The sequence below is a fragment of the Anser cygnoides genome, chromosome 12 (assembly GCF_040182565.1).
Source record: "Anser cygnoides isolate HZ-2024a breed goose chromosome 12, Taihu_goose_T2T_genome, whole genome shotgun sequence".
NCBI classification, from domain to species: Eukaryota; Metazoa; Chordata; class Aves; order Anseriformes; family Anatidae; genus Anser; species Anser cygnoides.
The window spans coordinates 16,308,249-16,324,579 of record NC_089884.1 but is presented as its reverse complement, the minus strand read 5'-3'; the positions used below and the strand labels follow the sequence as shown (position 1 = coordinate 16,324,579).

The following is a 16,331-nucleotide window of genomic DNA, read 5'->3' as shown; positions in this document are numbered from 1 at the left end:
CTACAGCATCTTAGTTACCCTTTAAAAATATTAATGCAGTATTAATCTTTTTACTGTTTTGGAACCTTCTGAGGTTCGTGAATTAAGGGAAATCAGAGCTAACCGTTAATGAAGTACTCTGACCATGCCTTTTAAAACTTTTTAATCCAAACTGTTTAGGGCTGTTGATTAAACATTATAATTTACCAACTACAATAGTAATGGATCTGTAGTATTCTAAGAATTTCTTCCTAAATTACTTTCTTGCCTGCTGGTCACAGATTACTTCTCCTACCTTTCACTTCCTTGGCCGATTTTCTGCAGTTCCTAGCTTTTGGTTTATGTTTAATTCTCTTGGCCTCATTTTTTCCCCTCTTTGTTTTAAAGGTACTTTTATCTTCCCTGTAAAATACCTTGTCACAGGTCTTCCTTCTTGATTTGCGAGATTGAGTAGTTCATAACTATAATAGGCATTTGGTTTGTAAGATTTTAGCCCCTGTGATTGTACATAGTACAATAGTACATAGTATTGTACATAGTACTGCTCTCAGTTTTATTAAATCTGCTTGTTTAGGCTACTGAATACATGCGTACTTTACTGCTTTGGACTTGATTCATATTGGCTGATGTTCAGTTGCTGTGATCCAACAGTAAACACTAGCAACGTAAGGCTTAAGAGTAGAGAGATGGAAAATGCCAGACTTAAGAAGGTTCCAGTAACATAATGGAATTCAGAGCAGTGTAACCCAGCCATTTGAGATTGAGACTCTTCAGCATTGCAGTGATTTAAGAGATGGCAGAATGCAGTGACGATGTTGCCATCTAGCAAGGGGCTATTAAAATATTTATTGAGGAAGAAAGTAATTCATATGGTGTTATCTGATTTTATGTCCGTTTCATATGCTTTTATCCAAGATGGTACGTCAGCGATTTATATAATAGGTACCAGCAAAATGGGTTTAGAGTAGGAGTGAGGCTGACCAAGTATTTCCTAACCACTGAACCTGAATAATGGAAGTATGGGAGCAGACCAGGGTGTCGGTGTTGTGCTGTAAGTTACTTCCCTCCAGGTATGAACAAATTCAACTGCAAGCAAAGAATTTTGGTGGCTTTCATAATCTCTGACATCATTCCAAAATGATGTCAGCAGAAAGGCTATAGAAGTGTCATATTGCTATGAAAAGACACAAAGCTATCTATACTGCCTTATAAAGTTGATCACAAAGCTGTAGGTGTCCTTTGATACATTTTGCAGTTTTAACAGAGTGGAGTTGCTTTTAGATGACACTTTATCAATGTTGTGTTGTGACATTAAATACTTGCCCTGGTGATACTCTGGTTATAGGCCGCTGTGCAATATGTTGGACTATGAATATCAAATAACAAATACTAGCATCTATTTCTTTACTGTGTTTTAGACTCATGCTTGATAGTCTGTGAACTTATCCCTGCCCGTTCTTGAATGTATGAAATACTTTGGCTCATGTGGAAAAATAATTTTTGTTTTTTCTTGTTTTCTCTTTCAGTGGAAGACCAAGTATTCCAAGCTAGTTTTCAGAAAATCTGATACAGTACCTGAAGAACTCCATCAGATGGTACAAGAGAGCTTTTTGACCTTGCGAAAACACGATTGTTTCTTTCAAGATCTTGTAAGGATCAAAGGAAAAGATTTTTTTACCCCAGTGTCTCGTATATTAATTGGAAACCCAGGATGCACTTACAAGTACTTGAACACAAGATTATTTACAGTTCCTTGGCCTACTGAGGGTTATGAAATAAAATATTGCAGTCCTCAAATACATGATGCTTGTAAAGCATTAATCAAACTTAATGACTACTTGCATGTTGAAGCAGTCAAGGCATTACAAGGACAAAATTTGCTTGAGTCCAAAGAAACTGAAGATACTTCTGTAATAGATAGGGAGCAAAACTTTGCTACTTCTCTTAGGGAGAAAGGGTCTGTCTCACAAGATCAAAGCAGTTGTTGTGTACCAGAGGATGACTTCACAAGTCTAAATAGCAGAACATCTTATAACGTGACTTTATTAAATTATATGGATCCTCTACAAATGCTGTACTTGAAACAAGAGCCTTATTTTGGAATGGGGAACATGGCAGTGAGTTGGCACCATGACGAGAATCTGGTTGAAAGGTCAACAGTTGCTGTGTACAGTTACAGCTGTGAAGGTGAGTAATGGGAGGTAGTTTAATATGACTTGACTAGTGAAATAAATATCTTAAATCCCTGAAGTTCTTTTATGCTTCCTTGTGTGTACATACAAAACCACACCTGCTTGCTAGAGTAGGTTTGTCACTTGCATCTGAATACATTGTGGTACTTAAGATCCCTGTTTTTAAGACCTATCTTCATTTCCCCTAACACCTTTGCAAAATATACCTGTGTTTACTGCAGCTGGCTCTAGTGGTAGTTCTCTGAGTAGATTTAAAAACTGCTGTAATTGACTTCCCGATTAAGAGCCAAGAAATCAAAATCTGTCAAATATCTATTTTAGGCTAAAACAGGAACATGTCTTCTGTCCTTTAAAAATGGTTTATTACAGTTGAGATCACTGTTATTAATCATATACAGATGTGTTTCTGCTTTATAATGATTTTACTACTGTCCTTTCCTTGGCAAGATCATCCTGGGTTATTCTTGTGTAAAACTACTACTATATTTACTTGGAAACTATACACATTTTGTATCTACATGCTGTAGTGCCACTTCATGTCTTGTGAAGGAACTGCCAACACTTCTGTAGTTCAGAAGAGTGCAAATTTTCCATTAAGAAGACACGTCTGACAGGGTTTACAGGCTCTTACTTAAAAAACAATTTAAATGCAGTATTAGGGGGGAAAAAATGTGCTTGAAGAGTCATTAAATATTTTTTAAAGTACCTTTCCTATTTTAATCTTTATTTAAAAACAGAAATGAGGATATTTTTTTTCCTAGCAATTCTGAACAAAGCCTTGGATGTTTTTTAATAGCTTCCAGTTTTGCAAACATAAGATTAGAATTTAGACACTTGATATGAATTTGCAAATGATCCCTTATGTATCATAGCTTACAAGTGACTTCTAGTACTTCCAAAAAATCCTTTCTTTTCTTCAAAACATGGGAAAAATTCACACTGTCTTTGGGTAGGCTTTGGCTGAAGACCATTATGTAAAAATAATAGCTTATGCTTTAACGTGCTTTCTGTTGTTAGTTTTGAAATGAAGGGTCGCTTTGTTACTTAACATTCAGTAGAAATCACCATGTGTACATTTTCCTGGACATAAAACATCAGCTTGCTTAGCAAACTGAATGAAAAAGGATTCCCTAACCAGTAGAAGTGTCACATTCTTTTCTAAGTTTTTTTTTCCCAAGCAAAGATGTTGCTATCTTATGTCTAGTAAGTATATTTTTCAGAAGTACTGTAGATACAGGAATTTCTAGAAACATTTAAATTAGAGAACCATAAACATGACAATAATAATAGTATTTGTGAAGATTTATGGTAGCATCCTTAAACTTTTTACTTCAACATAAAACTTGCTTGTGAAGGAGAAAAAAATAGTTGAGAGAGCTATAAATTAACATAGAAGTTGCTATGTTTAGTCATTACTGTGTCACTTGAGTTTGTTTCTTGGAGTTCAGCTGGTTAGACAAGTAATTACACTGTTTTAAACCACTGCAAATTTTATGCAAGACTTGAGTGACAAGGGTAGAAATGTCTTTGACGTATTTACACCAAAAATTATGTAGGCATCTATGTGTAATGAGTGTGCTTTTGCCAAGAAGTACAAGATGTTTTCCAAAATGAAAAAATAAATAAAATAAAAGGTTTTTTACTTGAAGAATTTTAAAATGATGGGAAAACTTACAAAAGAGCTTTCCAACAATTTTCTAACAGTTATTTGTCACTTAAAAATAACAAAGCAAAGCACAAAATTACCCTAATTATTGTGACTAATTTTGCAGTGATTCTGAAAGTTTCGATCATCTTTTATTGTGTTATACGAATTAATAAAATCATAAAAAAATCTTTGGCAGGAGCTGGCAATACTAACAGCTCAGTATAGCTGGAGATGGTGTAAAAGATACCTTTTTTTAGGAGGAAAATAATTTATGAAGTCAGATCTAAATCTGAAGGAAGTTGAGCTTCACTTGGTAGCTCTTGAGCATGGCTCAGATTGGTTCCATGAACTTTGGAGGGAGTTAGTGCCACATCTGACTGAAGATTGTTTTTAAACCTTTGGAGAACTGTATCTTGACTCCTGTTCCCATTTTCCATAAATAAGTTTGCTTTTTATGTCAGTGTCTTTTATTGGTAATTTGTCCACTAACTCAGTATTGAGTTAGCATTGAATTCTCTCTTGAAGTATATACACGATGACAGAATCATTATAGAGTATATAATAAAAAGAGTAGAGATGGTTAGAAATTTTTTGGTGGAGCAGTTCTTCCTCAGAAAATGTTGATTAGATGGATTTTTAATTTTCTGGGATAAAATACGGATTCTGTAGGGAACTCCTACATCAGGCATGTTGATTTTGTTACAGCTGGCTTGATTCTCTTCTTAGCTAAGTTGTGCACGTTTTGTCAGCCTGCTCTTCCCCTGGTTCTCTGTGGTCACTCAAGACCCTGATGGTCTGTGGCATCTCCTTGTCTGGGGAAACTGGGGCTTGCAAAGCTTCATGACTGATGCTCACCTCTCCTGGCACAGAGGCAGAATCCCCAGCTCTTCACATCTGGAACAGCAGGAGCCCTGGGAGTCAAGCATTTGTACTGCACCGAGGTAGCTGTTTGATGGTTTAGAGATGCACAACTCAGTTTATATGCTTTTCTTTTTACTTCAATTTGCAGTTTTGTGTCATTTGTTATGTACTTATTTCATTAGATGGTATTAAAGCAGTTACGACTGTAATTGAAACAACTTCATTTGCTTGTTCATTTGTTCACTGTTTGATGCCATAGTCAAAGTTTAATGTTTGAAACTTTGATCAGTATTAATTGAAGTAGAAACTGTTTCTAATATGCTGGAGAAGAAATTTGAGAGCCAACAAAAAGATACTGGAACAAGCTGATATTCTAATTACTATCACTGTTTATTTTCTTGTTTCAAGTGTCAAGCTGTTTCATAGCAACTTCAATTGAAATGCATTTAGAACAGCAAGATGGGATAGACGTTTTGCTCAGTGCTCATCTGAATAGTAATGATTTTTATTTAGAGTAGAATACATAACAGCACTAGGTTAAAAGAAGATTATCAATTGTTAGAAATAGGCTCTCATGGAAATTAAATATTCCCAATTTTTGTGTATACTGTGTGAAAGTGCCTGAGTGGTAGTCATGGTGCATAAGGCATACCTGAATACAATCTAGAATGTGTTCAATTACGCTGTCACTAGCATTATTTGGTATTAATTTACTTTAATAATATATATCACCTAAAATGAATATTCAAGTAGAATGATCAGGTCTGTAACTTGTAGATTTTGGCCAGTTTGAATTTATTTTTTGAGGGAGTCACATTTTTAATGATCAAATTACTCATATAATAGTAGACGTGACCTTCCCCCCCCATTTGCTAAGAATATATCATTATTTGTGTTACCTGTTGATTTCTTGAAGTTTTTGACTATCACTGATTTTCATCAAATCACCTCTCCTTCAACAAAGATGACAGAATATTCTTAGTTCTTGTTTTAGTGCTTTAAGTCTTGATATATTTGGACATAGTATTCTAGATGGAAATAGGTAAGAGCAATGTCAGCAAATATTCCTTTTTTTTTTTTTGTGAACGTTAATTGCAAGAGAGAGTTAAAATGTTAGTACAGTCTGATCTCTTATGCTATGGCTTTTCAGTAATAAGGCAGATGAAATTACTCTGGATAGAAACTCATTCTTTCCCGCCAGCTACTGAAAAGCAAAGGATGGTCTTCTTTTTTCACTTACCTTGTATTTAACATCTAGAAATTGTCATGGAAGACTGTAAAAATTCCAGTGTATATATTTCATTAAACTTAGAAAATGTTCCCAAATGCTTTTACATTCTGGAGAAATTTAAATCAATCTGTAAAGTGTTGAGGTTAATAACAAAACTGGATGTTTACAGTCCTTGTTTGTAGCAATACACTGGCATTGGTTCCATCCTGTAAGAAATGATGTCTGATTTAAAATTACATTTAGGATATAGCTTGGCAGTACAGTTTGAGTTGAATAGAGAACATTTAGGTTTCAGAGTGCCAAAAACCTCTAGATTTTTGTGCCAAATAGCAAAGTAGCCTTTCGAAGCTACTTCTACTTTCTTTGCTGTGCAACAATAGCCAAACTAGATCCAGGAAAAAAAATTTAATGTTGTTCTGTATCTAACCATGACCTGAACCTGATAAAATCAGGTCTTAGAGCTGCAACATCTCTGGAATTTGAGCTGTCTAGCTAAGGCATGGCATTGTGGCCAATTCTCTACAGCTACGTCCTCCTTCATGGCTCTATCCTTAATTACAGGTATGAGCTATTACATTGTAGCAAGCTTGTTACCTGGTTATACTGTTCCATTTGGGATGCAGGCACAGAAGTTTCTTGCAGGCCAAATTCTATAACTTTACTGAACAGAGTTCAAATTTGCAGATAGTTTTATTGTATTCCCATTAAGTGCTGCTACATTGGACCATTTCTATATAGTCTACTTCAAGATAAATACATGTTCTTAAGGTGCTGTGTATAAAGTCCACATGATTTACTCTCAAGTGCCTAAGGTTTAGATGCATTGAAATGTTTTCACTTAAATGTGAGCTGTTATTATCTTAACATATACAACATTCAGTCATACTTGGTGTGACATACAGAATTTTAGAATAACTTCTTGTTAGGTAAATTTTGTCAGTGCCACCCAAAGATATACCACAAATGCTAAGGTGTTTTTCCCCCTTCTTGCTTCTGGAAGAGCTTGTATTTAAAAGCTAGTGTCAGCTTACTTCCATTTGTTACCAAAATAACATGGTAGGAGCAATCGGTTTCAATTGCTGCTGATAATTATAAGGTGCCATAATTGAGAATATAGAGAAAAGGAGTCTGAGCTACATTTGAACTCTGTACTTGAGCAATAAAAAATTTATCAAACTGCAAAAAATAAGTCATTTTAACGAGCACATTCCAAAGGTGCTGGATTTATGAGGAGACCCCAGGAAACTTTGATTGAAATTGCTGTCTCTGATTGTAGTTCTATATTTTATTGGTGCCATATTGTGAACAGTGCTGCTGCCAAAGTGAATGGGAAAGCAGCATAACAGAGAGAGTTAACCCAGAAAGGTTACCTCTTTTTATAATAACCATGATGTATTGCATTAAAAATGTCTTGAAAGCCATCCTATTTGCAGTTTTCAGAAAGCATTTTTTCTTAAATTAAGTTACGATTTATCTGAGCGGGGCAGAAAATATGAAAGCCCCTCAAAGACTTTAGTATTGATTTTTTGGAGTGTTTGCTCGCTCTTGTTTTCTCATTTGTGTGTTCCTTGACAGAAAGGCCTAGAGCTGCTCCTGAGCCAGAGCTTCAGCGGGATGAGAGCAGCAGCAGCAGGGGGGATACGGGCGATGAATGTACAGTAGGACCTTTAACTAAGGACTGTAGATTAGCTTTTTAAAATAGAGCAGATTGGTTCTCTGCTTCCTGATAGTAGGCGATATTTAATTGACATAGGAAGTTAAGACACTTTATTCGTTATTAAAGGCTGTCCCCAACAAACGTTGCAGTGACCACGTGAGATGAATGACTTGAATTTTTTGGAATTGAGTTCAAGGTCAATTTTATGTGCGTGTATTATTATAGGAAGAATACACATCTTTATTTTGGTATTTTGTTCTAGATTAAGAAAATACAAAAATTATTACACAAAAGCACATTTGGAATGGACAGCAACACGGGGACAGACTATTCCTAATGTATATGCAATTATTGTGCATGCTACTTTGGGACACAGACTATTACTAACATACATGCAATTATTATGCATGCTACTTTGTTGATGATTTCTAACAGTTGACTGCTGTTCTGTGCCAATTGCTTATTAAAACTTCATCCTTTCTCTGTCAAAATGCTCTGTGACATGAGCCATAAAACTGTTATGCCATAGCTCCCAAATACCTTGTTATAAATGCTGACTGTATCTTTCAATTTATACTGCGGTGAAGTAAGCTTATGAAAATAGTTCAGAGGGATTAAGCTCTAAATACTATTTTTATGCAGTGGATTACTTTTTCCCCAAGCTCTACACATTTGTGTTGCTTAATGATAAGGAAAGTGTTGTGACAAATGCATTGAAGCTTCATTGGCTCTTCCACATGTTATCTATCATGTTTGACTAATAATTTTGAGAAAAGAATGATAGATACGATTCCCAGGTTCTCTCCTATACCTGGTTGTCTAGATAGGGTTTTGTGCACATTTTTCACCTTACTTTGCCTCAGTTTGATTCAGTGAAATTGCAACTGTTAACAAATTCAATTGTTTAAGATGCTTTTGCAGTTTGACTTGAAATTATTTTTAGAAATTATCTATTTTTACATCAGTGTTCTGGCTTTTTAATTTTTTTTCCTTGCTTGCACTTCTCGTAATGTTGTAGAAGTGGGCACAAACTACAACTCTCATTATGGGTATTTGAGAATGTCAGAAAAACTTGAGTCTGTTACGAACTTTGATTTGCCTTTTCTTTGTAGTTAACATGAGTTTTCATCTTAGTAATTGAAAGAAATTCTTGATTATATGGCATTTTTATACCTATGGTGTACTTTTGACTTGGGAGTTGTTGATTATACAAGGTGGATATTTGAGAAAAGTTAAGACTGTACCAATGTGGGATATAATTAAGTTTGTATTGTTAGACCAGATAATGTATTTTATGGTACTTGTCTTATTTCTTCATGGTGTTTTCTCCTTTATCTTTAAAGGTTCACCTGTTGAAGAAACTTATGATCAGAAACTGGAGGGAAGAGACCCAGCTGTTTGGCACGTAGGCTTGAAGGTAGCATGGGACATAGAGACACCTGGATTAGCAGTACCACTTCGCCAAGGAGACTTCTACTTGATGCTTGGTAATTTTCAAGGGGCTAGGAAATTGAATGTTCTATTGAAAACACAGAAACTGATACTTGAATGTAAACTTTCACACTTTCAGTTAGGACTTGTTTTAGCAAGACAGAGGATCTGGCTTGAGAATATAGTAAATTCTTCCTACCCTGCCCAATTCTATTGTAATTTGGGGATTTTTTTTCTTACAATGTTTCTTTTGCTTCAGACAGGAAAAAAAAATATCTGTTGAACCAGCAATTCCAACTGTACAGGCCAGACTGCAGAACATAAGTAGAGTTTTCTCAGATCTTGTGAGAAATGGAGCTCTCCCTGATCCTTTTATTTGTAGATGACGATTCCTTTATTAATGCAGTCTTAATAAGTTACTGTGAACATCTGTATCTGTATTGAACAAATTGGAACTATGTTGAAAAAAAAACACTTCCTGTTTTTGAATTGGATTATGAATTGGCTACATAAGATGTAAACTATGACTATAGCAGTCTTTAAATTGTTTGGCTCTATGATTCTCGAGGTAGCCGTTACACTAATCTGTGGATGTTTTATTGGTCACCATTTTTAGACAAGAAGACATGACACTTTTCTCATTCCACTACACTTCTCAATGTGTATATTCAAACATACCATTTCCCAGTAGTGGAATTATACTAAGATTGTAATGAACAAAGCTGTCATACTCCAAGAGTGAGTCTGTCTCATGTGCAGTGGATTTAAAAAAAAAAAAAAAAAAAAACTATTAAACAGCTCGTGTACTTGAAGCTGAGCTCACACACAGGTTTTCAATCCAAAAAGTCGAGGCAAGGACTGTGCTTAAGGCTTGTTGACACAAACTATTTTTTTCTTTTGGCTTGTGTTTTTCTTAGCTATTTGTGTTTTAGCAAATTTAATTACAAATTGCACAACCAAAAAATAAAAACAACCTTTCTGACATTGTTGAGTTTGCCTGTCAAGCCAAATCACTAAACAGACACCTTTGAAGGGTGAGAATACTTTCAGTGTTCACTGTTTGTGCCTTAGAAGGTAGACACTACGACACTTCTTAGGTTGACCTGTCCCACTGCCAACTTATTGGGCTGAACAGTCTTTTTCGCCTGCCTTCTGGCCTCCCAGTAAATATGAACACGTTTTAGTTAATATATGCAATATGTTTGTGGGCAATTAAAAAAGTGTGTGTAGGTAGGTAGGCTGCCTGTGCTCTTATGTGTGTTCAGACACGAACAAAGTGTGTTAGATATGAGATCTTATGCCATGGTTGTGTACATGGGCCTCCCTTTTTTGTATGTGGGATAACATGGGGTAGCAGCCTGGAGGGGAGACAGACATTTCTTAGATAGAAGTGAAGCTGAGGTGGCAGCTAAACATTCCTAGAAAGTCAGTTATTAATCCATTTCTGTGTAATACTGATTGAAGGATCAAGTAAGGCTTTCATCTCATCCTTACTAACTGGAAAGTTTGTGCATAATCAGCTTTGCTGGGCAGCAGATTCAGAAGGCAAGTAATAAAACAAGGGGACTGACCACTATTTTTATTGCAAAATACTGTAAATTATGGTAGTTACCAAATCATAAGGACATTTCTTATTCTCCAGTGAAATTTATATACTGTAACTAAAGTATTGGGAATGCTATATGAAGGGAGGGTCAGAAAGTAAGTTTGTTTAACAGAAAACATCATGATCATGTTTAGATGGAAACAAGGATATATTCAACATTCTTTTGAAGATGATGTGTAAATCACTTTCTTATTAATACTTCATGGAGAGCTATAGTTTGAGCTCTGTAGACCAGGTGTTTGATAATCTCTCTTGCATTTCCATAGCCTTTATTTTTTCTCAATTATTTTAAAAAAAAGTGTTTTTAATTGGCAGCAGTCTGAGACTACTCTAAAACTAGCAACAGTGTACATCGGAACTGTCTTTATCATTTTCTATTACTGGAAGTGAAAGACAGTATAGATGGACATATACGGTTGTAGCGTATTTTTTACTGTTCAGATTTTGTAAACTGACTTTAATGGGAGACATTTTGAGGATGCCCTCTAACAAATGAAATATGAAAACTTTTTATAAGATGTAACTTGACAATAGGGAACATAATTGTAGATTAATTTAGCTTGTCCCTTTAAACGTTCATCTAATCCAGAATCTCATTTCAGTAAGCCTAATCATTTTGCTAGCATTACATTAAAAACAGTGGACACAGTATGCCAAGTATCTAGAAAATACAACATTAGAACGAGAGTATTGCACCACTGAATATTAGCTGGTAGTAGCTGTTGATATAGATGGTATGGTTGGTAGGACTCTTTCTCTGACTATCTTTTGACGCATCCAGTTGGAGCAACTAATATGCAAACACTGCAATTTTCAGTTTTCAAATTTTTCAGTTTCAGAAATGGTATAGTGCTTACTGCTTTATATAAATGTTGTGAAATACTGAAGTGGCAAATTCAATATGCTGTTTGTAATTGAAGTCCACTCCTAATAATTCCTGTAAATAATACATATTGTACCAATCAAATGTATGAAAACATGGTAACTTGTTATTTCTTTGAGAAGTGTGCGAATACATAAACTTGTAAATCCTGATCTGAGTATATCAAAGTACCAAAAAGGGAATTTAAATTTGTTTTTAGTATTTCTGTTAGATATTTAGTACTGCTCATGTTCCTTTCTTCGTTGACTCCGTAAAATGTTTTTTGTTTGTATAGGTGGAATTTTAGTAAAATGCAGTCTTTTAAGATTTACACCTTCATTCTCAGCACTCCTCTTCGGACAAAATAAGCCATAATTTGTTTGCATGTTGGTACTAAACATGATGTGATCAAATCATCCATTTCAAGATGAGTTATTACAAGAACACTGATGGATTTTGTTTCAACTAAATGAAACAAAGTATGTAATTATTCAGTAAGATGGACTTTTTTGAGGCTTGCTTTTCCTAACATGAAGAAAAAAGATTTGTTGGAAGACTGTAGATCTGCTGCCTAAAAACCTCAAATCTGAACTTTATATCACTCATGAAACGGAAACACTTTAGCCCAATTTAGAATAATATATTGGTCTGCAGAGGAAGTGCATACTGAACCCTGCTGTCTCAAGTACACAGTCAAGGGGTGTCTAATATGAAACGTGTTGGGTGCATGCAATAAATCCAAAACGCGTGGAGGTGAGCAAAGGGCCCCATCTGCTCTGCCCTAGAGCATGCTTAACTAGGGTTGTCATGGTCTTACTATTAAATTGGAATCTTTCCCCTAATCTTTGAGTTAGACATGACCAGATTTGCAAGCAGATTTACAATTTTCACTAATTTTCCTACCATGACTTCAAAACATACTTAACAAAAATACACTCTGGACTTTTTCAAAGGAAGATGATTTACTTTTCTGCAGCTGTTTCCCATAGATCAAGCTCTTGCTTGAAGGTTAGGGTTTTAAAACAGCATGAAGATGAACTTGGAATCTTATACCCTTCTCTACCCCCCAGCAAATTATAGTTCAAGAAGCATCAAAAAATTATTTTCATAACCATCCAGAAGTTGGGTGCACACATTGCAGAGGATGGCTTGTGGTTAAAGATAAGTATTTAATGGAAACACTTCCACATGTGTATAGTGGCTCATTAAACTATTTCTAGATATTTAATCTGCTTCTATTTCCACAAACTAACTTTTGAACCCTTTTTGCTCTCTAGCATCTTGAATGCGTTGTAGTTTTTTAACCCCATGTTTTTCTTGACTCTACATTTAATCCAAATGCTATATTCCTTGATTAATAAGACTTCGAACCCCAGAAACTTACTTGTCGTTACCAAACTTTGATCACAAAGTTTGGCAAATTTCAGACATCTTTATTTAGTTGTGTCTTTTAATTCACGTGGTGTTTTGTTTGTGCATACTTTTCTTGTTTAAAAACTAAAAATATTTCTTAATCAGGGCCAGATCATCTCTCTAGCTTTCTGATACGAAAGCTGTACAAGACACACTCCATTGACCTGTAATTTCTAGGGGAAGGAGACATAACCTTCCTCGTGCTTTCTGCTGCCATTCTTACAGTAAAATTAGTTTGACTTGATTTGCCTGTTGTTGAAGCATTACTTGGAGATGTGTGAAAGAAGAGCTGGTTTCTATCACCTCCTGTCAATCTCTGTAACCATCGCATTATGTTGGAGAGTACCACGTGATTTGTGAAGCATGTGCAGACCTGCATGTATTAAATCCGTTTAATTAATTAATGTTCCTTGTAAAATGGTCAGATAAGTTTGATAAAATGCCACACACGTAACCTTCCCCTCCTGGTAGTTACTGCTATTCTTAAGTATTTTAGCATAGACGTGCAAGCCCTCAGCCAACCTTCAGTAGTGATGTAAGTAGGCAGACAAAAATAGAATTGAATAGAATAAGAAATTAAAGAAAAATATTGTAGTGCTTTTGGAAATCAGACTGTAATATAGTTTAAAGTATGTTTATGGTCATTAAAATAAATTGCACAAGTCCTTTTCACTTGTAGGTATTTGGTACATAGAATATCAAAGCTTTTGCCAGTGCTTTAAGCCCCACTGTACATTTTACCTGCTTCATGAAACACAAGATAACTGTCTAAATAAAAAGTTCAGGAAGAACACTTCTAAGAAGATAGAAAAGACAGCATAACCCCATGTTGCTAATCCTGAGAGCATTTTTGGAAATTGTGGTTTGTCTTCCTGGGAAGTGCTTCACCTGGAAGTAACCACAATTGTAGCTTTTAGTCCATGCTTGTTTCAGTAAGGATTAGATAAAGATTGATTTCCTTTCTTTCTACCTTGCATTTGTTATATCTTAATACAGTGACGTGGTATATAGTCATTGTTTCTTGGACTGCGTTGACTCGTCACCACACTGATGCTCTTCCAGTTCAGTAGAATTAGTTGAGTACGCATACATCTGTTATATGTACGTAGATATATGCGAATTTATGTCCATACATAATACATATATCCAGTAAGCTGTTCTTTTGACAGAGGTTCTACAAGCAGAGGGCTCTATGTTCATATTGCCTAGAGATTACTGAACTATGATTCTTATTTGGAAAAGGAACCCATCACATCTATCTCAAGGCAGCAGAAGAAAAATTGAAACACTGTGGTGTTTGATTGGATCACCATGCTATATGATAGTGTACTGTTGTAGTGTGTCCCTGTTATGCAACATGAGATTAATAGCAAATTCTTAACCTGAAAAATCGTAGTGAAAACACGGTCTTACAAACTTGAAACCTAGAAAGCCTAAAAAAAAACCAAAAAAGCCTAGAAAACCTAAAAAATCCTGTCTGAGGGAAACTTAGGCTGAGTAGAAAGCATACCATGAGCTGTGGATAGGGTAGGGGCTGCGAAGAGCATGGTCAGGAGGACTGGCAGTAGCTTCAAGCAGTGGAGGGGACCGTGCTGAGATTCGGGCATAACAAGGGATGTCTTTGTGAAAAGAACAGGAGGGCAGAAGGCAGTACAGGGGAAGGACAAAGATCTATGGCATGCGCTTGCCCCCACAATCTAAAATGGGACCTGCAGCACCCAAATTCCAAAATGTGTCTGCTGTTTCTAAACAGAAAATCACCAGGCATCTTGTCTGATAGGGGGGACCCACTCAAAGAAAAATAGTCTGCATCTGATGAAAGGAGGATGGTCAGGTGTTAAAACATCACTGTTACTTTCAGGAGTCTTCAGCCTGCTTCTCACATGGAATTTCCGTGCAAACTTTAGCAAGACCTTTATCCTCACCTGGCCTTTAGTTTTTTCTGTGCCAGTTACCAACCTCACAGAAGTCTTGCATGGATAAATGTATTCAAACCCCAAGTACCTTAGATAATATTTTTTTCTGCAGGTGTGAAGAATAAGAATTTGTAATAAATAAAAATTCAGTTTTCTCTGTTTTACACAAGGTGTGTTACCTGAAATTTCTGTCGCTGGTGATTCTGTGAAAAGGAATTGTGTGCATTTGCAAGTAATCAGATCATCTGCTGAACAGTCTTACGACTTCTTAGTACTTCATCTGTAAAGGCAAAATCCTTTTGCTTATGACCTCCAAATTATTTAACCAGACTTCAAGTTGATAACTTTGTTTTTCAAGGTAGTTTTGGCCACCTGTGCACAATCATATGTGTGATTAATTTCTTTCAATAAATCTTGCCCAGACTTGGCTCAGCTAGTAGTCCTATAATGGGATCTGGCCCTAGAGTGGCAGATGATTCATTGGGAAGTGGCAGGCAGAAAGTACTAGAAATAAAAGAACAAAATTCATTTAAAAGAAATACAAGTTTTGCCTTCTACACATATGCTGGAAGTCATCTCTTCGTACTCATCCACGTTAGCCTAGTGACTAGTGGCACCATGGCATCCTGTTAGTGCAGGTAATAGCAGTTGCTTTCATTGCCTTTGCTTTGATTCGGAAAATTCTCTTTGGTTATCATAGCACTTGAGCATGTTAGAATGATTGTCTTCTACAATTACTATTTTAAAGTTGGGTAATTTGTGATGTTTTAAAATTTGTAAACATATGAAAAGCCTGTGATACACTTTAGAACAACTGTTTGTGCTAATGACAGTGTTTTCCATAGATGTGGGAAAGTTTTGGCAGGAAAGCAGTCATTTTAGCAGAAAACTGTAGTCCAGATTTAAAAATGTTGTAGTAATAGTCCTAAAAACGGTTGAAGGAGAAGGGATTGTGTTGATAGTTCTTGAAACTCTACCAAATACATTGTAACGTTGGTGTTGATTGTGATTTCAAATTAAAAAGTCACTTCTTATGTGCTACATACAGATCATATAAGTTCTGTTTTTCTAATAGGTATTGAAATGAAATCTCTATTTCACAGTCCACCTGAATTTGTGGAGAGCCCCGTGTTTTAAGGCAGAACAATGCCATGCTGGCTCTTATTTAGGACCACAAATTCAGGAGAACTGTATGACAAATAATTTGCCTGCGTGAAGTTTTTCAGAGCAGGACTGATGCATATATTCGTAAATTTATGTAACTGGAGAGGCTGCATTTTGTTTTTTCTGAACCTCACCAGTCAGCACCTAGTCATGTAAATGTTATCTCTGTGTACTGTATCTTACTTAAAACTGTGAGGGAGTTGTGGTACTTCTGACATGGGTGTCCAAGGAAACAGTTTTGGTTTGGCTCTCAAATCTGAATAAAAGCTTTTGCTGCTGAACAGGCAATGGCCAATATAACAAGAAGTGCTTTTTCTATTCAGTTAATATATTCAAAAAAAAAAAAAAAAGGTAAATCTTTACAGTAATCG

At 35.7% G+C, this 16,331-nt stretch overlaps 1 protein-coding gene across 9 annotated transcripts in view; it reads left to right on the top strand.

The window, feature by feature from the left end:
- The window catches only part of FTO (FTO alpha-ketoglutarate dependent dioxygenase), a 243,600-nt gene that overhangs the window by 47,945 nt on the left and 179,324 nt on the right, over positions 1-16,331 (top strand). For 8 of the 9 annotated variants that reach the window (XM_048075340.2, XM_048075345.2, XM_048075343.2 and 5 more), the window contains 3 exons: positions 1,506-2,166; positions 4,689-4,760; positions 8,912-9,055. In XM_048075340.2, the coding sequence (XP_047931297.1) occupies positions 1,506-2,166; positions 4,689-4,760; positions 8,912-9,055 (877 nt within the window). The remainder of the gene's footprint in view (positions 1-1,505; positions 2,167-4,688; positions 4,761-8,911; positions 9,056-16,331) is intronic. The other variant, XM_048075341.2, reaches the window with a different exon arrangement.